At 48.5% G+C, this 26283-nt stretch overlaps 1 protein-coding gene across 1 annotated transcript in view; it reads right to left on the bottom strand.

Annotated features, from left to right (window-relative positions):
- The window catches only part of LOC146829746 (class I histocompatibility antigen, Gogo-OKO alpha chain-like), a 365530-nt gene that overhangs the window by 5501 nt on the left and 333746 nt on the right, over positions 1-26283 (bottom strand). Inside the window, exon 7 of the mRNA XM_085608469.1 lies at positions 21957-22002. Within this exon, the coding sequence (XP_085464595.1) occupies positions 21980-22002 (23 nt within the window). The 3' untranslated portion in view covers positions 21957-21979. The remainder of the gene's footprint in view (positions 1-21956; positions 22003-26283) is intronic.

Below are 26283 nucleotides of genomic sequence, written 5' to 3'. Positions count from 1 at the left end.
GATTGTTCCTCTGTCAGATTGCCTAGGGCGGCTATAGTCTCGTTTACTACAGCTTCAAGAGTCTTGGTGAGTCTGCGTATCAGCTTACTATTTGATATAGTACCTATATAGGGAAAGATACCTTTATTGAAATCTACATATTTGTCCCATGCTGTCTCAGTATAATCGACAACTGGGAGATCTCTTCGCTCTCTATTGTGTACTAAATGAACATTTCGATAATAATCAGGGGGAGCTAGGAAAACAGGTGGCAAAAGGAATGCTATGTAACAGGTACCATCCCAATCTAGAGGCAGACGCATATATGCCGTCTGGCCACATATGAAGTAAGAATGGCGAGAAGCTCTAAATGAAGATTTACCTTGATCACTATATTCTACTATAGTAACGCATTGGCTATGGCCCATATGTATGGAACCAACTTTTCTCACACATAATTCACCCTTAACTAGAAATACTGACATAGTGGGCAGAATTAGTTCAACTTCGGATTTGACATTCAAAATCATAAGATTAGGCGTAAAATTACCTAATTTATACACTTCATTTTCTAAATCAGTTCCTGTTCTACTGGGGTGACCCTCCTTATTGGGGTGACAGACTTTGAATAAAACTATATTCAGATTTCCCCATATCCAGTGTTGTTGATAAACTGCTGTGTCTGGGTCTATGGAATTTAATAAACTAAACCATGCTCCACAGGAGCCATTGTGTGTGAACGGATGTGGAAAGAAAGGCAGAACTCCTTTGTTATTCTGATAGGGAGGAAGTCGGCCACACACCCAACAATTGGTGGCATTACTAGTCTGATGGGAATGATGTAACATACTAATGAATGTGTTATTACGCAGCGCAAGTCTATAGGACAACTCATGTGGCGGTAGGTCACTAAAAGAATGTTCATCAGTTATATTGAAAGCACGTTTAGAAACAGGATAATACATATGCAACAATATACTTGCAGTAACTATTAAAAAACTCAAGAAAAACAAAATTAATAAAGTCACAATACAGTGGCTACGCAGTGATTTACAATAAGCATGTCGTTTCATTATGATTCTGGACTCTACATGATTCAGACCTAAGGGATACATGTCGGGACAGATTCAACCGCTTCACCTTGGAGAGGACTTAAACAATCAAATCGTCCGACAGTTTAGATCTGGACCTGAGTTTCTGTTTATAGAGTTCGGTGCTACTGGCCTCAGCCAAAGGTAGCTTTGAGTCAATGGGGGAAGACACACGGGAAGTACTGTCTGTGTCAGGAGGAAGTCCATGAAATTTTTTTATATGGGTGGAATGCACCCATCCTTTTCTTCCTTCGATCTTCACAGCTGTTCTGGTCGTCAGCAGGACCAACTTAGGAAGCCTCCACCTTGGCTCCAATTGGGTTTTCCGATCAAAATTCCTGACGAGAACATAATCACCGGGAATTACATCATGAGGTTTCACCTCGGTGTTGTCAGGAAAAGCTGCGACTACCTGTGAACGACAAGATTGTAGTGCAGACATCAAGGAAGCCAGGTAATCTGTCAGCATATTACAGTCAACATCAGTTATTTTACGGGGTATAGGCGTCCCCCACATATTCGGTGGCCTACCAAAGATCACCTCATAAGGCGATAGCCCTGTTCGAGAGTGTGCTACCATCCTCATGTAAAATAGCGCAACTGGTAAGGCTACTATCCAGTCCACACCCTTTTCCTGACATATTTTAGACAGTCTGATTTTTAAAAGTTGATTATGTCGTTCCACGAGACCTGCTGCCTCGGGGTGTCGGACACAGTGGAATTTCCACTGATATCCCAACAAGAGTGAGACATGTTTCATTAATTCGGATGAGAAAGGCTGACCGTTATCTGAATATACAACACGTGGTAAACCGTACCGTGGGAAGAATTCTCGAACTAGCTGCTTGGCAGTAGTCGAGGCAGTGTAATCTGATACGGGATACGCCTCTGTCCAACGGGAGAGAGCGCAGACAACTACGAGAACATATTTGAATCCTCGACAACGTTCCATCTGAATATAATCCATCTGGAGGACTTCAAAAGGATGGTCAGGAGGCTGAAATCCACCCTGCTCTACGGAAACACTCTTTCCTGGATTAAACTGACAACATATCATACAGGTACGAACTTTTTGTTTAGCTGCTGCTCGTAAATGTTTATTGAACCAAATGTGCTGAATGCTGTCTAGCATAGCCTTCTCTCCTAAATGTGCTGGACTGTGAACTGTAGCTATAATGGCTTGAACCATGGAATCAGGGAGAAACCATACAGATTTCTCCTTCGTCATCCATCCTTGATCTGTCTGGATCCCTCCTAGTTCAGTCCACTTCTTTATTTCTTCTGCTGTGGCATGTGTCTGTATGTCAATTACGTCAAGTGCGGGATCCTTAATTGTCATACACTGTGTTGGTGTCTGAACTATTGGCTTTGTCATGTCTAATGTGCGATTCTGAGCAGTCTGTTTAGCTGTTTTGTCAGCTAAATCATTGCCTTGAGAAATGGTATCAGTAACCTTCGTGTGTGCTTTACATTTCATAATCGATATAGCAGTGGGTAGATGTATTGCGTCTAACAAAGCATGAATGAGGGGTCCGTGCTGAATGTGGGCACCATGGGAGGTTAAATAACCTCTCTCTCGCCACAGCACGCCGAAGTCGTGTACAACTCCGAATGCATAACGTGAGTCAGTGTATACATTAACTTTCTTATTTGTGGCTTGAATACAGGCTTGTGTTAGAGCAATAAGTTCTGCTGCTTGGGCTGACAAAGTATCTATACAATTTGTTTCAATAACTTCAGTGTCTGTTGTGACTGCATACGCGGCCACTAAATCTCCTGTACTTGTTCTCATGCACGATCCGTCTACATACAACGTCAGGTCTGGATCTAACAATGGAACGTCTGTCAAGTCTTGTCTAGGTTTCGTCTTTATTTCAATGATTTCAATACAATCATGAGCTAGTGGGTCTGTTCCAATTACAGGTAATAGTGTAGCAGGATTCAATGTATTACACCGTCGGATCTCTATGTGTGGTTGAAACAATGTCAGTTCATAACCGGTAAGTCTTGCTATGGTCAAGTGTTGTGTTTGTGTTCGGTTCACAAGAACCTCTACTGCATGTGGTACTTGTACTGTCAATGGGTGTCCTAATACTATGGCATCGCTTTGTCTGATTGCTAAAGCTGTCGCTGCCACTGATTTCAGGCATGCAGGCAAAGCCTGAGCTACGGGATCTAATGTACTGGAAAAATAAGCACATGGCTTGCGTGATCCTGCTTGATCCTGAGTGAGTACTGACAAGGCAGTACCTTCGCGTTCTGTAACAAAAAGTGTAAAATGTTTGCTATAACATGGCGTTGCTAAAACAGGTGCTTGACATAAAGCTTTCTTTAAGCTTTCAAAAGCTTGTGTATGTTCCTGAGTCCAAGGGAGAACAGTCGATGTGGCTGCCTCCTGTGTGGTTAACTGAATGAGTGGTTTTGCTAGAAATGCGTACTGAGGGATCCACTGCCTACAATATGAAGTGAGGCCTATGAAAGCCCGCACCTCCTTCTGTGTCTGGGGTATTGACATGTTAGCAATTAACTGAATGCGATCTGGTGTAAGCTGCCTTCCCTCCTTGGACAGCGAGTGACCAAGATAAATAACTCGCTGAACACAGAATTGCAGCTTAGAAGGGGACACCTTGTGCCCCTTGTCGGCTAGGAAATGTAAAACTGTCAGAGAAGCCTTTTCACATTCTGGCTCGCTTCTTGCGGTGATCAGCAGATCATCGACATATTGAAGCAGTGCAGTATTGACTGGCATGTGGATACTGTCAAGTTCTCGTTTCAGTGCTTGGCTGTAGATGCTGGGGCTTTCTGTAAATCCTTGGGGAGCGCGTGAGAATTTAAAGCTGCGCCCATTTAAACTGAATCCGAACAAGTATTGGCTTTCCGGATCTATTGGGACGCTGAAAAAGGCATTCTTGAGATCGATTACAGTAAAGAATGTTGCTTCGGAATCAATTGCTGTCAACAATGATGATATATCAGGGACCACAGGGAATTGTGGTACAATACACTTGTTTAGTTCACGCAAATCAATAACCAATCGGTATACTGGTGGGGCAGTAGGGTCAGTTCGTTTAAGAATCGGAATTATCGGTGAATTACATATATTGGAGTCTGTTTCTATAACTACTCCCTGGGCAATCAGCTCATCAATGATTTTCAACAAAGCCACTACAGCATCATGCGGTAACTTGTATTGTCGCATTCGTGGTAGTACCACTCCTGCTTTCAATGTAACTCGATAGGGTGTAATGTTCATGCAGCCAACATCCGTAGGGCCTTGTGCCCATAGATGTACTGGTAAAGTCTGTAGTCGGGGATCCATGTCTCTAGACACATAGTGACCTTTAAAATCACGCAAAAACAACCTTACTCCTTCCGGAGAACAACATATTATGGCTCCTAGTGCTTTCAGAGTTTTAATTCCTAACAGATTTTCTGGGCATGATTTAGTAAGCAATAAATCTGTAGTTCGTGTCAAAGGTCCTATCGTAAGTGGTAGAGGCTGTGATACTTCATTAACAATAGGTTTTCCTGAAAAACCAAGGGAAACATTTTGAGAGCCTGAGAGGGGTGCCCCTGGAACTTCACTACGTTTTATAGTTGTTCGACTTGCCCCTGTATCGAGTAAGAATTTTCTATCTTGACCTAATAATTCACTATGTACATAAGGTCCTTCTTGATCTACAGGAATCTCGATAAGCGGTAAGTCGACTTCCCTCTCTAGGCTGGTTCATGCGTAGCGCTGATACTCAGGGTATTCATACTGTGCAGTCTGATACATTTGTCGTGTTGTGGTTTGTGTGGCAGTAGCAGGCAACGGTGGTGCAGCTGGCACAAACTGTATGGGTTGCTGTGAGGCTGGCATGGACTGTTGCTGAACTGGCATAGACTGTCCATGCTGCATAGCTCCTTGTTCATTCTGATCTTGTCTAACTAATCGTGGTCTCTCCTTTGCAATACCCGTAGCTATATTACGTTTCAGGACTGGACAATCATGTACATAATGGCCTAGTTGTTTACAGTAATTGCAGGTTCCTTTTACAGGAACTGCAGAATCACCAGAATGTGTCACACCCTTTTTGTGACCATCTGCTGGTACTGTCTGAGAAACTAGCATTTTCATTTTTGTATCCTTCATGCGTCTATGCTCGTGTTCTTGTTCATCCCTAATTCTATTGTGATGATACTGTAACATTTGTAGCATTTGCGACGGAGTGTTACTTTGCCAGGTACTCTCGAATTTCAATATTCTATTCTTCACTGGAGGCAATGCATTTTCCACCAATTTTGTCACAAATAAATGTGGATATGAGTCACTACTTGCTTTTATACCACTATTTATACCAAAACATTTTTCAAATCGAGCATAATAATCACTTGTGTCTTCATCTTGCTTTTGTTTGCAGGCTGTGATTGCACCCCAATCTTCCTTTTTTGTAGTTAATAAACGTGGCAGTACCTGTACTAGTAAACCTGGTAACAGTTTAACTTTATCTCCGAGCCCCGAACCTGCAGTTCGGCTCCTTTCTTCCTCTGCTAATGCTGTCCAGTCTATCTTTTGGTCTCCTACTTCCCACTCTTTTTCTTTCAGTTTTTCATAAATGCCAGCAGGCAAAAGCACCTTTAATATCGTCATAATATCAGGAAAGGTGTACTCTCCCATCAGTAACATGTCTTTAATTTCTCGGTGGAAACCCGCTGGGTCTTTGTCATGACTAGGTACTACTTTCTTCATTTCTAATAATTCCATTTTTGATATGGGTGTGTAAACAAATACACGGTGAAACTCATTGTCTTCGCCTTTTATTGGGTGCACTTCTCGTAACGGATTTTGTCTATCCATATAGTACGGTGCTCTTTCTCTGCGGGGCAGGGAGAGAGAATCTGGATTTACAAAAAGGACATACTGTTTACGTGACACTAATATCTCTTTAATTAGCTTGTTACTAGAACCTCTCCATCTGTTTGTGAGTAGTTCCGTTAATATATCAGGTAAAGGACCAGGGTCAGCATGTTGGCACTTATATAATATGAGGAGTTGCTGAATCATATAGATTCCAGCTAAGCGTTGTTCATCTGTACTGAGATTGAGAAACGTGTGTGCTACGGTCTCATCACCGTATTTTTCAGGACTGTCAATCCAGTGAACGGCTGATCTGGCTAATTCTTGCTCATCCATGGAATCGAGGAGGTGGTAACCCCTTCGTTCTCGTAGTATCTTATCTGCGGCTTGAAACGAATGTTCAGGAGACTTCAGATTTATTACAGGCGTCGGATACGTTCTGCTGTTTTTTTTGGCATACAGAATGTATTGGATCAGGAAAACATCTAGTATTTTCACAGGATCTTCCTCTGCCTACATAGGCTATGGTCTCTGACTGTCTTGCGGAATTCCCTGATTCGGACACTTCATCTTGCTCAAACTCGTCTGTTCCCAATCTTTCTTCATGAATACGCTCTATTTCTTTACGTATTTTTCGGCACATGGCTATTATACAATTTTGCTTATCGTGTCTCCCTTCTGATATATTCTGACTCCATCTTGTAAGAATAAGCATTGTATTCGGGTCTACCCCCGGACGATCTTGATTTCTGATTACACAGTTTATGAGGAAACGTAACAGTTCCCCCTGTATCTCTACTTTCTGGAATTCCATAGCTCTGTTAATACATCCTGGATCTCGTCCTGTTTGAACAAAATGATATATGTTGTCTAGATGCGTAGTCATCCCTGGTAACCTCGCTAAATACTCTGCGGCTCGCCTGATACGTAATGATGCCAGGACCATTTCGTCCTCTTTACCAACCACCGGGTCATATCTACAATTTACAAGGAGTTCCTTAAGCGTACGTTCACTTACGAATTTAGGTGTACGTGAATGTGCTGACTCTTGAAAGACAAGTTTATTTATTCTAGGTGGTGTAAAAGTACTGCTAGCACCTCCCGTGGCCCTATCTGGGGCGTCGGGTGTGAATGGGTTCGTTGAACGTGACACAGCAACTATGGGTGTCGATACCTCTGTAGAGTCGACTGCGGAGACAGATGCGGAAACAGATGTGCTTGCCGACGCTTGTGTCGGAACTTGCTGTTGCACGGGGACAGATACCTGATCCTGACGTTCAACCCCTCCGCCAGACGGTCTATGTGGTGTGGCGTTAGCATACTCGGGAGCTGCGTCATCTAGATATGAGGAAAGAAAAACATCTTCTGCGGTTCTGGGAAGCCCCTTTGGATGTACCTTAATTGGAAATAATGGGGGTGGCAAGTCTTTTGGTATCTCTGGAGCAGCCTTAGGTAATCCTTCGGCTAGTAGGGGATACATACCATTCATAAGAGCATTTCTTTGTCTATTTACTTGTTCTGATCTCACTCGGATACCTTCCTCAATTAATAGATTTTCTTGAACTTTGTTTGAACTTTCTTTACTCCTCTCTTCTTGTCTACGTGCTTTTTCTGTTCGTCTATGAGATTCTTTACGCCATAACTCAACAGCGTCTTTCTGTGACTGTCTGACCTTTCTTTTCCATAACTCTTCCTCCACTTTCATGATGCACTCTGCATCCCAGGTTCCCGCTATGGGCCACCTTTGACTTTCCGGTAATCCCTTGGTATAATCTACCCATAGATCAAGAAATAATATGGCATCTAAGCCATGTTTATGGTACATAAAATGCCCTGGAGTGTCCCTAGGAGGAATAGGAACTGCTTCTTCAAGCACCCCTTTTCTGGTAGTAATCTGTCTTAACTTCGAGAAGAGCGGCATATTTACAACTGATCTGATACTTACTCTTGAATTTTCTTAATACGAAAAACACAATAAATGAACAGTGAACAATGAACAGTCATTCATACCACAATATGCAAGACATTTCTGAATACTTTAAACATTAAACATTAAACATTATAACAATGATCGACAATGATGACAGTCTGCCTAACTAATCACCACGCTGAATTCTTGACAATAACTGAATACTTCGGAATACTTGATATACTGCTAAACAGTACATATACACTGCTAAACAGTGCAGACCGGATTTGTGTACCCAAATCCGTCTTGACCGGCACAACCTATGTGCGCGTCAACACGCCTCCCCGGCGATGGTACTCACCGAGTAGCTCCTTGAAACGGAAGGCCTCAGAGAATGGACAGGACTCGATACGAACAGCGGACCCTCTGGACATCGGGATTTCGGAAAACCTGGTGGGCCTCTGTATACCTCGGATCTTGCTCTCTCAGCTAGGCTCTGGTCGGGATACTTCGCACTTCTCACCGCCTCGTCTGGGTTGATCGCAGCCTCAGTCGCCCCCGCTTGACCGGAGGGAGCTTACAGGAAATCCTGCTGGTACGCGTTTATGGTCCGTCCAGCTGTGGCAGGAGACCGGGCCTGCAACGTACCGCCGGCGCGTGAGATGAGAAAGTGTCCCTGTTCGGGCGCCATTCTGTGGTAAATAAAATATACCGGACTGAATTTCATACGGGATCTTAAATAAAGTAAAATAGCTCAAAATAACAAGAGGCAGAATCCGTGGTATAAGAGGTTTTCTAATGGGCTTTATTCCATTCAAAATGGCCGACTCGAGTCGCGGCCTTCAGGTTCCGTCACCACGAGGGTTCAGGAAGTGAAGTACAATAATTCATTGACAGACATGTATTTTTATAATAAGTGCATTACAATGAAACGAATGTAAAAGGCGTAACATTTGATAAGAAAAATGACGTGACAGTGACATAATCGAAACTAGGCGTAACAAGGAATAAAAGAAACATGATTGGTTTGCATTATCAGACATAGGTGGATCTATAAGATAATACTTGGCATAGATGCGCGCGCAGCAGCATGACGTGTAATTGACGTGCAACTAGGGGGTGAAGGGGACTTGACATTTAGCTCTACATGTGGAGACGAGAAGTCTGGGGGGTCAAGTCAACCTAGTCCCAAATCATATCTACCATCCTATGTTTGGAGAACTATGTTATCCACAAGGAAGGACTCTCGGACAGAATCTATTCTATACTAACTGTGTGTGCGTGTACAAGCGTCTAAGTGTCTATATGAGATGCGAGGGGCAGAAAACTTTCCATGGCAGCAGGGCTATGAATCACTTGCAGGAGGACGGAAAGGCTGAGTCCTTGCTTGTGAGCTAAAGGAAATGTTTACCTAAATCACTTGACAGGAATGCATCGGCTGAAGAGCAAAATAGATAATTCGAAGGTGAAATACAGCTTCTTGGCAGGCATGCGAAAACTGGCCGAGGCAGACATTGTTAGCTGCACAGGGAGTAGGACAAAGTTCATGGATACAGATGCGAGCTCAAGCTGAAGCTGTCAGAGACAGAGAGCAGGGAAAGGCTTTGAGGACAGAATCGGGCCTACTTGCCTGAACTGTAAAAATGGAGTAACTTAGCCATATAAAGTCGGTGGCCTTTCATACCTAGGGATCGAATATCCAGCCCATCAATGGCGGATCTGACAGAGAACATGTCGACGGTAGACACACATATGTTTGCGTCTTAGAAACTGGAACTGGAGGGAACATACATGTACTTGTAACATGCATATAGAACCGTTGGGGTCCAAGATAGGGGACATAACTGATCAGGAAAATCCACATTTCCACAATCTGGTGCCTCCTTGCTTGTCCAGATGGACTGAGCTTCCAGAGATAGGACTCGTGATCTGGTGCCTCCTTGCTTGTTCAGATAGAACATAGTTGTTGTGTTGTCTGTTTGAATCTGAACGTGGTTGGTTTGGAGGGACGGATACAGGGATTTGAGAGCTAGATGGACTGCTCGTAGCTCCAAGAAGTTTATGTGATAACTCTGTTCGGTATTGGACCAGAGACCTTGTACTTGAAGCTGGCCCATATGAGCACCCCAGCCCTGCATGGAGGCATCTGTGACCACTGTCTGTGTCGGAGGCGCCTGATGGAAAGCGACGCCGTGAAGTAGATGGGAGCGTTTCATCCACCATCTGATGGAGTCTTTGGCAGCTTGGTGAAGACAAATGAGATCCTCCCAGCGGCCGGACCTCTGCGACCATTGATCCTCTAGTTCTTGTTGCAGAGGTCGCATGTGAAGACGTGCATTGGGCACAATGTAAATGCACGAAGCCATCGACCCCAGAATTGACGACACTTGCCTGGCTGTGGGAAATGCTGCGTTGAGAAGCGTGTGACATTTCTGAAGCATGGATGATAACCTCTCCTCCGAAGGACGCACGCTTGCCTTTGCGGAGTCCAGAGAGGCACCCAGGTAGTGAATACGCTGAGTGGGATTGAGGACCGACTTTTTGTAATTGACCTGTAATCCCAGCGAGTGTAGGAGATTGAGGCAAAACGAGAGATGGCTCTGGAGTCGAGCAGGAGTGGAACTCTTCAGGAGCCAGTCGTCTAGATAAGGGTAGACGAATATCTTCCGTTTGCGGAGGAAGGCAGCTACCACCGCCATACACTTTGAGAATGTCCGTGGAGCAGATTTGAGGCCAAATGGCAGAACTCTGTGCTGATAGTGCCGACGAGAGATCTGAAACCTGAGAAATTTTCGGTGTTTCACTGAGACAGGAATATGGAAGTAGGCATCCTGTAGGTCGATGGCACACATCCAGTCCCCCTGGTGAAGATGCGGGAAGATCTGATGCAGAGCCACCATTCTGAACTTTTCTTTCCTGACAAATCCGTTGAGCAGATGGAGATCGAGAATGGGTCTGTACTCGTTGACCACTCCTCGTGTTTTAACAAGAAAATACCGGGAGTCCTTGATTTCTCTGCCGGAGTGGAACCTCCTCTATGGCGTTCTTGGAGAGGAGAGTGGCTACTTCGTCCAGTAAAAGTCGTTTTTGGATTTGAGGGAGGTACTGCCTCCGTGGGGATACCTGCGGAGGGGGAGACTTGAACCTCAGCAAGTAGCCATGCTGTACAATATTCAGCACCCATCTGTCTTTTGTAATAGCTTCCACTCTGCCAGGTGAACACTGATACTTCCTCCTACCGGAGTGGCGAACGAGCGCGGAGGAAGTAAGATCTCACTGTTTTGAGGGCTGTTTGGTGGAGGACTGTTGTTGCTTTGCATTTCCTCTCCCTCTGCCACGACCCCTTTGTTGAAACTGGGACCTCTGTTGATTTTGAGAGGACCATTGGGGTGTTTGAACGCGCTGATGAAAGGCACGCTTGTTGCCCTGCCGAAAGCGCTTTCGATATTCCTTGCGCTTTTCCAGCCCCACAGCTTTAACGGTGTCCAACTCTGCCTTCATTTTGGTCATTTGATCATCAGCGTGAGCCCAAAACAAAGATGACCCGTTAAAAGGCAGATTAAGAATCTTCTTCTGCGCATCAGGCTTGAGGCCCGTTAGCCTTAGCCAGGCTGAGCGCCGAGAGCATACGCCATGCGAATAGCCATGTGCGGCGAGATCCGAAGCATCAGCAGCCGCACTGATGATTTGATTGGCTACAAGCCCACCTTCCTGGAGAATTTCAGTAAAATCCTTCCTCTCTTCTCTTGGCAGTTTCTCAGCAAATCTGGAGAGGGAATCCCACAGAGAACGATCATACCGCCCTAGCAGGGCTGAAGCACTAGCCACTTTCATGTGGGAGGCAGAAGTGTTGCACATCTTTCTGCCATACGAATCCATTTGCTTGCTGTCTTTCTCCGGGGGGACAGAAGACGACACGGAGGCAGAATGGGACTTCATGGCAGCTGCCACGATCACTGAGTCCGCTGGCGGGTCCGCCCTCAGAAACAAAGGGTCCTCAGCAGGAGCCTTATACTTTTTAGCTATTCTTGAAGGCACAGAGCCCACCGTAGCAGGAGTGAGAAATGTGGCCATAGCTGGCTCCAACAATCCTGGCACCAATGGTAGCAAAGGTCTGGGTGCTGACCGGTGATGCAACGTATCAAAAATAACTGAAGTGGGTGCCAGAGGGGTGTGCAGCGTGATATTCAATTTCTGCGCACCTCTACCCAGGACGTCAGAGAAAGTAGCGATGTCATCAACTGGGGACACTCGTGATGGAGGTGTAGAAGACAAGGTCGGAGAGTAGTCCCGGACCGAGGACCTTGTGGAGGAAGACCAGGTGGGCGATCTGGTGCATCGCCTCTTGTGGGGGCGGTCACTGTGATGTGCCCTGGACCGTGATCTGTGCTTTGAAGGAGATCTTGGCCTTCTGTGCGAAGAGGGACGGTCCCTGGATCGAGACCGGCGTGGAGAAAGCGGCCTTGGACTACCATGAGGAGACTTGCTCCTGCGCGGAGAAATCCTGGAGGGAGAGTACGTGCGGGAATAGTCCGAGCCCGGACTCCTACATGCACCTGTACCCATATCCTCCAACCAGCGAGGTGAAAGCCCGAACTTCTCTGGTGCCTTAGGTGATCCTTCCGGAGAGATCTGCACGATATGCAGGCCTGGAGATGATGATCAATCTCCTGAAGATCTAGACCTGACTCTTCTCTCCGTGGTCACTGCAGCTGTATCCTTCGACGTCGAACCCCTCGACGTCGATGACGTTTGTGTCACCATCGGTGCCGATTGCTGAGAATGGCGTTCAGCCCTCGACGGCGGTCTCGACGAAGATCGCCTACGGCGTTGCAGAGACATAGACGCTGATCTTTGTCGCCGAACAGGTGCTTGAGGTCGACCTGATGACTTCGACGTCGACCTTCCATGCCGTCGACCTGGCGACCTCGACGTCGACCTCTCACGATGTCGACTTGGCGACTTTGACGTCGACCTTCCACGACGTCGACTTGGTGACTTCGTCGTCGACCTTCCATGTCGCCGAGTGGGGGTTTGTCTTGACGTCGAACGACCCACTCGCGGCAAGACGTACATCGCCGCATCTCTCGACGCCGACCCCCTCGAGGGCGGCGGAGAGTGTCTCGACGTCGACGGAAGCCTCGACGTCGACGGAGACAGTCCAGATCTCACCGGACTAACAGCCTTCGAGCCTGAAGGACTGCGCCTCGACGCCGACTTACTTCTTTGCGGCGGAGAATCTCGACGTTGAGATGAATCTCTAGCCGCAGAAGTCGTCCTCTGCTTTTTGGACAGTACCTTCAACGTCGACGGCGAATCTCCTGGAACCTTGGTATTCCTGGAGTCAGGAGAGGTGGCGTTTCGCCGTTTTTGAGATTGTGGAGCTGAAGAAGGTGGTTTTGAGGATGAATGGTTGCCTTCACGACGGCTTCTCTCCTTCTCCAGCTGGGCATGTAGCTTAATGCGCTCTCTATCTCGCAGAGTGCGCTTGGAAGACTTCTGGCAGTGGGGGAACCGGTCAGGATTGTGTGAAGTTGGCAAACACACAATACACACAGAGTGTGGATCCGCCAGTGCCATCTTATTGCCACAGGAAGGGCATTTCCTGAATAAAGCAGGCATTCTGACTGGAAAAAATATGAAATTCTTCAGGAAACCAGCAGAACACGCCTTCAGGAGCCAGAAATTGTCGAATATTCAGAAAAAATCCGAATTACCAAACTTTCAGTCAAAAAACTGAAGAGCTCAAGCTCCAGGATCCTCACAGAAGGAGCCGGAAAAAAGAACTGGCCTAACTGCCACCTGTGGTGCATCATGGGAGCAAGGGGTCTCCTGCAGGTCTTAAAGGCACGGTCCCCCTACTCTAATGCCTTAAAGGCAAGGTGTCAGTTTTCTTTGTTTCTTGATACTCTACTGCAGCCTACAGGCAAATGCCTGCAATTACAGGTTTGCTTTATGGCAATAAAGCATTGTTGTGTGACAATTGGCTTGGTGCTTCCTTTTTAGGTCTCGGGACCATCCGGTCGGCAGACCGGAAGTCCGGAGATTTAATGACTTGGGAGAAGAGGGGCTTGAAGCCGCCCCTCTTCTGCCCTGTTCTCCATTGGCTGGCCTCGTAAATGCTGGCCAGCCATTGGAGAAGAGGTCCCGTCACTCCAATCATGCCCCGTCCTTTTCGGATCGGGGGGCGTGTTTTTTGCGAAAAGTCTCAGGGAGGAGACAACAGCAAAACACGCCCCCCGATCCGAAAAGGACGCTGCGTTTCTCCGAGGCACTGCTCTGCCTCGGAGAAAGGCGGTGGTATTATCCATACTACAGCAACTTCAACTTAACAGCCATGGTCCATGCTTGACGAGCTCTTACGCTTCTGGGGGCGCTGAGGTTGACATGCATAGGCAAATTGCATGATGCGATGCTCGAAAGGTTCCATGGCAGCTGAGACTGCCTGGTGGATGGATGCGTCCACCGCGTCGCAGAATTCATCGTCGACGGGGAGAACCTGAATGTTTTCCTTTTCAGTATACTCCTCCTCCATGACGTTAGTTTGTATGTAAATATATGTAAGGCTAGTAAGGTAAACAAGCGCTCTAAGCGCTCGTGTTGGTACACTCTCTGGGGGTATGTTTTGGCGTACGCTGAGTCACTAAGTTTTGGGCACCCCTGAAGTGAGCGACTTTTGTGGCCGATAGGGCCTGAAGGGGCGACTCACCCTGCAGTCAAAACGGGTGTCAAAATTGCTCTGGGCCCGCCCCTGGATAGTACTCCCCGCCGCAATCCCAAATGATGTAAATGAGGGTAAACTCGCCTTACGGCGTTTAATACTCACCCGCTGGTGCCGGGCGTAAGAGGAGACCGGCACACACAGTACAGACCCGAGGGGGCGTCAGGGCTTCCGAGAGATGCGAGGTGGCGCGGAGGCGGTGGGGACGGTTATGTGTCTCGATGGTTCTGCAGCTGAGGAGCGCGACATGAACCAACGAGACAGACATGCGCCCCCTATCTAGCAGTTGTGCACCGCCCCGCGCTCCCACCTCAGGCGGGGCCGCGAGTGGAGCGAAGAGCTCCCAAGGCCCCGAAACGATAAATAACCGCAAAGGTAAGAAACAAGCATTTACAATGCAATGGTCTCGGCATTGGTAAAGTTAGAGCTATTGGCATTGCTCATGACCTTATTTTTATGTTTTTGTTTTTAAAACATTTAAAGAAACGGCATTGTCATGAGCACTGCCAATAGCTCTAACTTTAACAATGCCGAGACCGTTGCATTGTAAATGCTTGTTTCCTTATGGGTTAGGGGGCACTACAATGCAAACCTATGGAATTTACAGCATTGCCATGTTTTAAACATTTTTAGGCTGCATGTATATGTTTTCACATATGTATATATATGTATTTTCTATATGCTCCGGGATCCCGCACGTGGGCGGGGATTATTCATAGATTATGACTATTGATGAGTATCCCCTGGATGAGAATCTGAATCATACTTGTGTCGAAACAGCTTTCTCTCAAACACACCGAGAGTCCAGATCTGTTTCAGGGGGTGGATCAGCCCCACTGGCATTTTGCAAGTCTAATTATAAGCCATCATTAGTGCAATGATGGGTAAGTAACTCATACCCCTCCTCATCATATTCAGTGTCATGAGGAGCTTGAGGTATTTCCTACACTGCATCAGAATCGGATCCGAAGAAAGCTTCTAGCCTTGGGTAGTACTGGCATTCTGGCAGATGTCTGGGATTGGTGTCGGCTGAAGAATGATCGGCTGAACCTGTTATCTCGTAGAGTGGAGACGACTCACGTTGGTTCGAGGTCAGAGACAGGCATCGAGGCTGGACATTGGGCCAGAGTCAGCATCGGCCATTGGGCCAGAGTCATCATCGGCCACTGGGCCAGAGTCAGCATCGGCCACTGGGCCAGAGTCAGCATCGGCCACTGGGCCAGAGTCAGCATCGGACACTGGGCCAGAGTCAGCATCGGACACTGGGCCAGAGCCAGCATCGGACACTGGGCCAGAGCGAGCTGCGGACACTGGGCCAGAGTCAGCATCGGACACTGGGCCAGAGCGAGCTGCGGACACTGGGCCAGAGTCAGCATCGGACACTGGGCCAGAGCCAGCATCAGACACTGGGCCAGAGCCAGCATCGGACACTGGGCCAGAGCCAGCATCGAACACTGGGCCAGAGCCAGCATCAGACACTGGGCCAGAGCCAGCATCGAACACTGGGCCAGAGCCAGCATCGGACACTGGGCCAGAGTCAGCATCGGACATTGGGCCAGAGTCAGCATCGGACATTGGGCCAGAGCGAGCATCGGACACTGGGCCAGAGCGAGCTGCGGACACTGGGCCAAAGTCAGCATCGGACACTGGGCCAGAGTCAGCATCGGACACTGGGCCAGAGTCCGCATCGGACACTGGGCCAGAGTCCGCATCGGACACTGGGCCAGAGTCAGCATCGGACACTGGGCCAGAGTCAGCATCGGACACTGGGCCAGAGTCAGCATCGGACACTGGGCCAGAGTCAGCATCGGACACTGGGCCAGAGTCAGCATCGGACACTGGGCCAGAGCCAGCATCGGACACTGGGCCAGAGTCAGCATCGGACACTGGGCCAGAGTCCGCATCGGACACTGGGCCAGAGCCAGCATCGGACACTGAGCCAGAGCCAGCATCGGACATTGGGCCAGAGTCAGCATCGGACATTGGGCCAGAGTCAGCATCGGACCAGAGCCAGCATCGGACATTGGGCCAGAGTCAGCATCGGACATTGGGCCAGAGTGAGCATCGGACATTGGGCCAGAGTGAGCATCGGACATTGGGCCAGAGTCAGCATCGGACCAGAGCCAGCATCGGACATTGGGCCAGAGTCAGCATCGGACATTGGGCCAGAGTGAGCATCGGACATTGGGCCAGAGTGAGCATCGGACATTGGGCCAGAGTGAGCATCAGACATTGGGCCAGAGTGAGCATCGGCATGGAAGGAACGGAACCTTGGTGTCAGAGTTGAAGTCTGCACTGGTGTCGGAGCGGAATAGGTCTGTAGGGGGTAGATAGGGACAGACCCACTGGCAGATGCAAGACTGAGGACCCATGTGGCTCCGCGGGGCCCAAAGACATGCTACAAAGAGCTAAAAGTGCATGAAAAATTTGCAGCATGGCTTCTTTGAAAGGCACTGTTTGCTGCAGTGTCATTGACGCCCAGGGACGCATCTGGACCAACTTCAGGACCAGGTCACATTCTGGCAACACCAGAGGGTTGAGATCTTCAGCTTGAATCCCTCACGCCTCCTCAGTGGGCATCGAATGGTGGGTCCGATGAGATTGAGTCCCGCTTTAAGTTTCTGCATAATGGCACCTCTTCGACTGAAAACCTACCAGAAGACTTCAGTCGGGAGCTGGACATTTCACAGGAACAGCCTCGTGACTGGGACCGCAGGTGACTCCGTGACTTGGAAAGGGAGCGAGATTTGTCCGTTGACCACAATCTCATCTAATGTTCAGATGACAGAGAGCTTCACCTCTCGTTCTCCGATCAGTTTTGTGTGCATAAAGGCACTCTTATTGCCAAACTAGAGTCGTGAACAGAGCTCAAGCACAACCAGCGTACATCAAGTGGCGTTGTGACCGACATCTGCTTCCTGCAGTCTCAGCATGGTTTGAATCTTGTTTTTAGTGGGGACAATTTCCATATCACACGGTCATAGTAAGACTTTGTGAGAGTGGAGTAAGGACTTCCAGAGCTGCGTAGAAGCATGCAGAAAGAAAGAAGCTGACGTCAGCGTGCAGGGGTGGCGTTTATAGGCAGCTTCACTCCATCCCCTACTGGCGTGCAGGAACATTAATGGAAACATTTCTTGCTCTAGTCTGGAGCCTGGCGGATATATATAGTAAAGGTGAGGAATCTGTGATTAGAAGCACCCAGTAGGACGTCAATAAAGGAGAGTGCTCCCTAAAGGTGGATTGACTTCTTTGAGGTTTCTGCTAGTTGAGGGATTGTTTTAATACATTTGTATTGAAGTGTTTCCCTAAAGCCGATGATTGGGGTTAATTTCCTTAGGTCAGTGGGTAGCACGTTCCAGGCTGATGCTGCTGCCACCGACAAGGATTACTTGTTGGTGGTGGACAGTGGCGTAACATAGGCCCCCGTGGTGCGGGGGGGGGGCAGAATTCCAGGGGGCCCCCTCAGAGCAGTAGACTGGCCTGAGAGCTCCTGATTGAGCCCAGAGGAGGGCCCCTCCAAGTACCTTGCAGGGGGGCTCCCTCAAGTTTCGTTACGCCACTGGTGGTGGAAGTTCTGAACTTTGGTGCTTCCAGCTGGAATGTGTCGTTCCATCTTAGTCCTCTTAAGCCGCCAGCACGAGTCAGAAGATCTGCACGGTGAGGCTGGTTATTATTGTAGAATGACTTGTTGACAAGGCAGCATCTCTTGAATTAAACTCTGGTGATTCTTCTTGTTTGCCGAGTGTGTAACCCCAACTGCAGAGTGGATGGCAGCCTTCATCGGGTCTATAGAGGGAAGTGGCAAGACCAGTGTCGCCAAAGTCCAGTCTGGATACGCCTAGTGGGAGCACGGAGGTTCACAGGGGTCTGCCTGGGTGAGGTGGAAGATGTTCTTCTGGGCATGGAGATAAAAGCTGTCTGCTTTGGCCATTCTGTTAATGTGCAGAATGAGTGTAAAGGACAAAGCTAGTCTGTCCCCCCAGGGCTTGGCGATAGTGGAGGATGAGGTGAAAGTCCCATTGGTTTCAAAGAGTTCAGAATCATTGGGCCGAGCTTCTGTTGAGGGATGGAGATAGGAAGAGGAATTCAGTTTGATGCAAGGCGAGGTTCTCCAGCGTTGCGATGTCTTATAATGTGGATATTTGAAGACACAATTGTCCATTGTTACAATGTTGGTGCACAGTCACACGAGTCCTTCATGATCAGTCCTGGGGCCTCAGTGGACAGATTAAATGTGGTGGGAGCTAGGATGGAGCTCTGAGGCGCACGGCACTCTATCTGATGTATGTCTGAGGTCTGGTGACTGATTTACATCACAAGGCTCTGTTGTTCAGGACATATGTAAACTAGTGCTTGAACATTCTCAGAAACCCATGGGCTGTTCCAGAGTCTTAAGTAGCCTGCCGTTGGCAAAAGTAGTTAAGACATCAGCTAACCCCATTAGGCAGGGGTTGCCTCTGTCGAGGATGTCGTGCTTGTTGTCAAGTACCTTCAAGGGAATCATTTTGAAGCTGAAACTGGAGCTGAATCTGAATTATTAGTAGACCAGTGGTGTCATGTGTCTTAGTTAGACCCGGGGAGAAACGCTGCCATTTTTACCATGTGCACGTTTCCTAAGTTGCCTTCTCTTTCGCACAATGACTTTTGACACACATTTGCATGCGTGACATTGTAGGATTAGTTTCTCTGAAACTACATTGCATACAAATTCCACTTAGTAAAAACATTATCGTGACACCATGAACATCACGTACAAGGCCTTGACACACATTGTGCAACTGTCGGTATTTGTTTTCATCCATAAGGGGACGCAGCTACCAATAGATCATAACAATGTCGGACTGACTAAGGCCTCGACTCGAGAGCCAGGTTGCTTTTTGTTATAAATAAACAAGCATGTCCGGGTTGGGGAAGAGAAGCACTTGCTGTCATTGCGAGGTCACTCCACGCTGAAACCTCAGCCCCGCTGCTTGCTGATCCCACGGAGAGGGACTTATAATCTTTTTCTTTAGGTAATGGGGGTTGTAGGAAGCTGGGTTTCTGTTGCAGGAACCCCCCCCCACTTTTTGCCAGACTACTGATGCACTTTGACTTGATGTGCCCTGGGTCCCTGCCAATCAGGCTCCCAGGTCCTGTGTTCTTTCCCAAAAGTGTACCTTGCACCCCCAATTGACACTTCTCTGGCCACATGTCAGTCATTTGTAAAAGGTACCATGGGTACCCAGGGCACTGTGACCAGGGAAGGCCTCTGAGGGCTGCAGCATGTATTGCGCCACCCTTAGAGGCCCTGTACCTTTACACACGCACACACACACACACTGCCATTGTAGGCTGCGTGTTTTGGTGCAGAACAAAGTGAAGAGCCCACATGGCACACATCCCTGTGTACCATGCCTACAACCCACTGCCCTGGCATAGGTCAGCCACCCCTCTAGCTGGGTGCACTATACCAGTGGTGAGAGAACAGGTGCATGAGCCCTGTACCCCTAGAGTGTCTAGACCAATTCTTAGACATTATAAGTGCAGTAATGCCATTAAGAGTATATAGTGCTGGGAGTTGGTCATTACGAACTCCACAATACCATAATGGCTTTACTGAAAACGGAGAAGTTTGGTATCAAACTTCTCAGCACATTAAACCCACACCGATGCCAGTGTGGGATTTAATGTAAAATGCACACAGAGGGCAACTTAGAGTTGCCCCCTGAACCCAACCCACAACCCATGTCCAATAGGGGATTCTTGGCATAACACATGCACACAGACCCTAGACATTTAGGTTAGCGAACGCATAGTAGGAGCACACTATATATTTTTCAATCAATCAGGGAATTATGAAGCGCGCTACTCACCTGGGGGGGCTGGGGCCAGGGTGGGAGCAGCTCCGGTCAGTTGAAGAGCCAGGTCTTCAGGGTCTTCCTGAAGATGTGCAGAGACGGGGCGCGTCTGATGTCGATCGGGAGCTCGTTCCAGGTCTTAGCCGTCTTAGGTCTTGTTTTTATGTGCTTGCATATATAGATTGTTCTAGGAAGATGGTGGAACTGTTCATTCTGTTCACTGTCCCTATATTGCTAATCACACTCATCTGGTTCTGTCTATTCATCATCGCAGCACATATATTTCATACAAAAATCACAATGGTTCAATAAATATTGAAAACGCCCCTCTGTGTATTCCTTGGATAGTTCTCCAAGACAGCTCAAGTGACTGAGCAAAAGAGTTCTACATCTTTCACCACGGCTCCTGGGGGGGAGTCAAGGTTGTCATGTTCTGTAGTTGCAAAAAGCATTTGCCACCTGCCTAGCTGGTCTGTAGGACAACATATCCTGCGGGGGTGCACAAAATCAGTCGGGCACCGACCCTACGTTTATGTTGCTCAACAAACGGGCAGTTCCTACTGGAAAGTAGAAACTACTCCAAAGTAGCCTTTCTTAGCTTTCTGGCAAAGATGGTGTTTAGTTGGTCTGCCATAGTTTTTTCAATGGCTTTTCCTTGTCATGAGATGTTGGACACAGGACAGTTGTTGGCTGGGCCTAGGTTGGCTTTCTTAAGATTGGGATATTTCTTGGTTGTGGGAGACATTGAAGTCTTGGAAGGGGACAACTTTCTGTTTGATATTTTTTTCTGGGTGGGGCCTGTGAAGCAGTTTGTGCTCAGAGCCAGTTGGTGGAGATAGGTTTGAAAATGACCCAGGTGTGGAAGTATTTTGTGAAGTGTGCTGCCCAGATCAAACTTCTCTTACTATGTACATCTTCTCAGTGAGTAATGGACAGCACGTTTCTGCAGAGGGCGGCTGGTGATCTTTTTTGAGGTGTGGATAGGTTTTTGATTTGCCTGAAAACACACAAGTGGCCCTGGGGAAAGCCCATGATTGCCTCTTGGATAAATGTGGACTTTGCTGTTAGGATGATGTCCAATAATCTTGTCTGAGCCTAGGTCCTATTTTTTCTGGCTTTGGCACTTGAGACAGTGAACCGGGGTTAGCTACTCTCTGAGCTGTATTGGGGTGTCGAGTCCACAAGATTTGCAATCTTGATATCATAATACGTAGCTGCTGTCCAAACTGTTCCTTTGTGGTTTAGCTGCCTCAGTATGGATGCGATGTGATCTTGGATTACGGATGGGGTGAACTTTTCAATGATGGGATACGTCTGCTTGTGGGGTAAGATTTTAGAGTGTGCAGGTGGGGTTCACTTTGGGCCCACACCTGTCCAGCAGAGACTCAAAATCAGCTGGCAAAACTCTCTCCAAAAGCCTAGAGTCCCTCAAATGGATACAGCTGGAAAACTTTATCATAAGTGCAAATTCCACAAGTAGGTTTTTTAGTCATAATTGTACCCACTAAAGCTGATAAAATGAGAAGGTTATTGTTATAATTGAGTAACTTATGTCCCTCAGAGTGCGGCCGGGGCCTACCTTCAAGCAGAGCACTGGCTGGACTAACAGTCGGTAGGAGCTGCGTCTGCAAAGAGAAGAGAATGTCTCTTTTTTAATCTTTATTTGTGGTTTTTTCAGTTTAACAAGTCAGCAACAGTAGGACAACAATGGTACGTTCCCCCACCAGCACAGCGAGTACTACCAGTACCCAGCAACATTATAGCATACAATAATACACAAATGTCATTTGTAAGCAGTACGACACCTTCTGGCCCATCCCTCCCCTCGCTCGCCCCCTTGCCAGTCACCCAGTCTCGACCACACACAACCGCTCCCCGTCTCTCTCCCACCATATGAGATACACGTCTCTTTGAGAAACACAGGAGACAAGATAGAATATGGACCTTTGTAACTAAATAGTGCCTGGAAGCGCCCTCTAAGCAGGGGCCTGTCAGACATTGAAATAGCAAGGTGCCATAAATGCAGAATGAGGCGCAGAGGGCGCAGTGTGAAGATATTTCAAGCCTTCTTCTCACTGCCCTCAGATCACTTAGGAAGTTTAACTTAAACAAGTCAGAACTCACTCACATGATTTACCTTCAATGATTTCATTTTCTCCTGTAAAGATCATACCCTTCCTCCTGTTATCAAGGCATAGTGTTCAAGAATGCATAAGTCATGAGTGACAAAGTAGGGAGGAGAAACTAAACATCCCCGAATAGGGATGCAGTGAATCTAGAATGGCACTGGGGCCTCATTTACCTTCTGGAAGTTTGACATCTGGCCCTTGTAACTCACGTGTGCCACAATACTTTACTCTTTTAAATCTTTTAGACTCCTCAGTGACATTGAACAGGAAGTTACAGAACATTTCTTACATGGAAGACTCCGGGCTGAAGAGGTCATATACAACGCATACATGGGTGGGGCAAAATGTGCCCTGCCAGCGTCACAGCCGACGTTTTCTACTTAGAAATACATAAACAAAACAGGTCACTTCCTTCACATGACCCACTGTTCAGAATGCCGAGCTGCCCTGGAAGTCCCAATGAGGGCTCATTTGAAGCTTCAAGCCCAGTCGGGGCTCCAAGAGGCCGGATAATTTCTCTTGAATATCCCCCTCTGTCACTCTGTGTGCACGGATTAGAAGAATGGGTGTTGATCTAGAATACCAAGGCTGAGGACCCAGGACTGGACCCGCATACACAGGAAAGCCACCCCTGCTTACTCAGAATAAGAAGCTCTGACGGAGTCAGATCTCCGGCTGGCCTTGTGGTGGAAGCGCCCGGCCCTGGGCTCCCTTCTCTAGCCTGACACATTGCAAAGTCCATGGGACGGGGCCCCACAGGCTCCGGGACATCTACCCTGCTTATCCTGGTTCAGAAGCTCTGACTGGGCCCTGGCTGAACGCTCCAGCTCTCCTTGGGTGGAAGTCCTTGCCTGCTGTGTCACAAAGTGCCCCAGATGGGGTTTCCTAGGCACTGGGAGCTCTTACGCCACTTGCCCAGGTTCAGAATCTGTTACCCGGCTCCAGGTCAGAGCTCCAGCTGGCCCTGGGTTGGAAGGCTCAGGCCTCAGTCTCCCTTCTCTGACCCACTGTATCACAGAGTGCTCGGCACAGGGTCTCACAGGCACCCGGGGATCTCCCCTGCTTGTCTGGGTTCAGAAGCTCTCTATGGGCCCTCGTCAGAGCTCGGGCTGGCCCTAAAGCAGAGGACCCTGGGGCCTTACTCCCTTCTCCAGCCCACTGAGTCGCAGAGTGCTCGGCACAGGGTCACACAGGCACCCGGGCATCTCCCCTGCTTGTCTGTGTTCAGAAGCTCTCTCTGGGCCCTCGTCAGAGCTCCGGCTGGCCCTAAAGCAGAGGAGCCTGGGGCCTTACTCCCTTCTCCAGTCTACCGTGTCGCAGAGTGCTCAGGGCAGGGTCCCACTGGCCCGAGAGGTCAGCCCTGATTCTCCATGTTCAGAAGCTCTGACCTGGCCCCTGGTTCCCTTCTCTAGCCCCCCTGTTGCAAAGTGCCTCAGAAGGGGTCCCACTGCCTGGACAGGTCTCCTTGAGGCTAGCCATTTGCCTGATATCCAGCGCAGGCTCCAAGAACCCATGCCTTAGAGTCCCTGTCCTCTGCCGCAGGACACCTGAAACGTTCCCTAAGTGCAGCAACAACAGCGCAGCTTTGTTCTCCTTGATCACCTCATCTTGGAAAGTGCTAAGGCAGCACTTGCTGCAAAGATGCACATATGTGCTGGATGCCCGTGTCCATGGACGTGGCTCCTCTTTAGTGGAAAGTACAGCTGATTATAAGTACATGTCTAGATGCCCACCAGGAGCCGGATAGCTTCCTTCTCAGCCTCCTCCTCCAACAGAGCTTCACATTCACACATATACGATTTGCCAGGAGGTCAGTGGTGCGCTGGTGCGGGCCTGACATTGGAGAGACTGAACAAACAAATGACTTGGACTTGCATTGGCAGAGGAGGCAGCATGGGGGAATCATAGCGTTGCGCCTCACTCGCCTGGCGCTTGGCGGAGAGAACCGTGTCCGAGGGGAAGGTGGTACTTGGCTGGAAAGGAGCAGATCTGGGGGCAGGTTCAGGCACGAGCAAGGTGGATTGGACGCCATACGGCCCTATAACACCTAGAAGGTTGCCTTGAGGTGAGGACGTCTGCTGTAACAGGGATTATTGCCTGCTGGTGGTACGGCCGAGACATCCAACCGGGTAGACCACACGGGGGGAGATCCCAAGGGGGTTGTTTTCCAGACAGCATCTGTGCAGGGGGTCCCTGGATGCCGGACCTGGAGGGCCTTGTAAAGATGAGCCGCAATGTCACCGATACAATGGGTAAAGATAAAGCAGCGAGATCAACGGGAGCAAACACAATAACACAGTACACCACACCACCCACCCGCCACAGCTCCTAATGAGGCAAATGGGTGGTAATGATGTGGCGGAAGAGGAGGAACATGGACAGCCCTCTCGTGCAGAGGTTTTGGCTGCCATTCAGGGGGACCGCAATGAGACTGTATCAATATATGTCAATGTGCTGAGGGCAGATCTGCAGAAAGTAGCAGAAAAGGAGCCCGCGGCTGAGGGAGATAGCAGGGACCTGCAGAGTGAGGAAGCGACGCTTGAACATCAGGTGGCCCAGATGACAACAGCCACGAGGGCCCTGGAGCAATGGGCTGAGGATGCAGAAGGGCGTGTCCGACGCAGTAACATCCGAGTGTTGGGACTCCTAGAGCGAGCGGAGCAAGGGTCGGCAGAGCAATTCCTGGGGCAGTGGATTCTCACCCAGTTGCGTCCGCGGGGACTCTGAGCTGTTTGTTATAGAAAGGGCACGTAGGGCCCTGGTGCCACCTCCCCCTCCGGATGCACAACCGCGAGCCATAATAGCAAAGGTTTTGAACTATCACGACAGACTGTATCCTGCATGCTGCCAGGGAACGGATGGACCTGAGCTACGAAACCAACAAAAGGAATATGCTACTTACCAGTATGCATCTGTTCTTGGCATGTAGAGCTGCAGATCTACACACTTTTGCATAGATCGCCATCTGGTGTTGGGCCCGGATGTTTGCCGTTTGTTTTTCTCTTGGAAAGTCTTTGGAAGTCACGAGGTTGGTGACTCCTCCCTTGGATCGTATTGCGCATGGGCTTCGGCTCCATCCTCAGATTGTTTTTCGCCAGCAGGGAAAGATGGAGCGTAGTAATAACAGTGAAGAAACCCATGTGTATGTGTCTAAATAAGATAAACTGGAACAGATACAGGTAGCCGGGGAGGCGGGTGGGCGTGTGTAGATCTGCAGCTCTACATGCCAAGAACAGATGCATACTGGTAAGTAGCATATTCCGTTCGAGGCATATGAGCTGCAGATTACACACTTTTGCATAGACTATATAGCAGTTCCCAACCTTAGCGGCGACCACCAGTATCTGTTGCAGTGGTTTGAAATAGTGTTTTTAGTACAGCCTGGCCCACACTAGCTTGTTGCTTAGTTTGCACATCTACACAGTAGTGTTTAGTGAAGGTGTGTGGTGTTGACCATGTAGCTGCTTTGCAGATTATCATCTAAAGGAATGTTCCCTAAAAATGCCATGGAAGCCCCTATCTTTCGTGTAGAATGGGCTTTAGGGGGAACGGAGAGCGTCCGTTTTGCTTTGTGGTAGCAAATCTGAATGCATTTTACAATCCACCTAGCTATCCCTGATTTAGAGATGGGGTTGCCTTTGTGTGGTGGGGAGAAAGAAACAAATAGTTGTTTGGTCTTTCGGAAAGGTTGTGTTCTTTCGATGTAGTAAGGTAAGGCTCTTTTGACATCTAGGGTGTGCAGAGCCCTTTCTGCAACGGTCCGAGGTTGCGAGAAAA

The sequence above is a fragment of the Triturus cristatus genome, chromosome 5_2 (genome assembly GCF_964204655.1).
Source record: "Triturus cristatus chromosome 5_2, aTriCri1.1, whole genome shotgun sequence".
NCBI lineage: Eukaryota > Metazoa > Chordata > Amphibia > Caudata > Salamandridae > Triturus > Triturus cristatus.
Note: the sequence above shows the minus strand (reverse complement) of the source record. Positions and strands in the feature narration are given on the sequence as shown.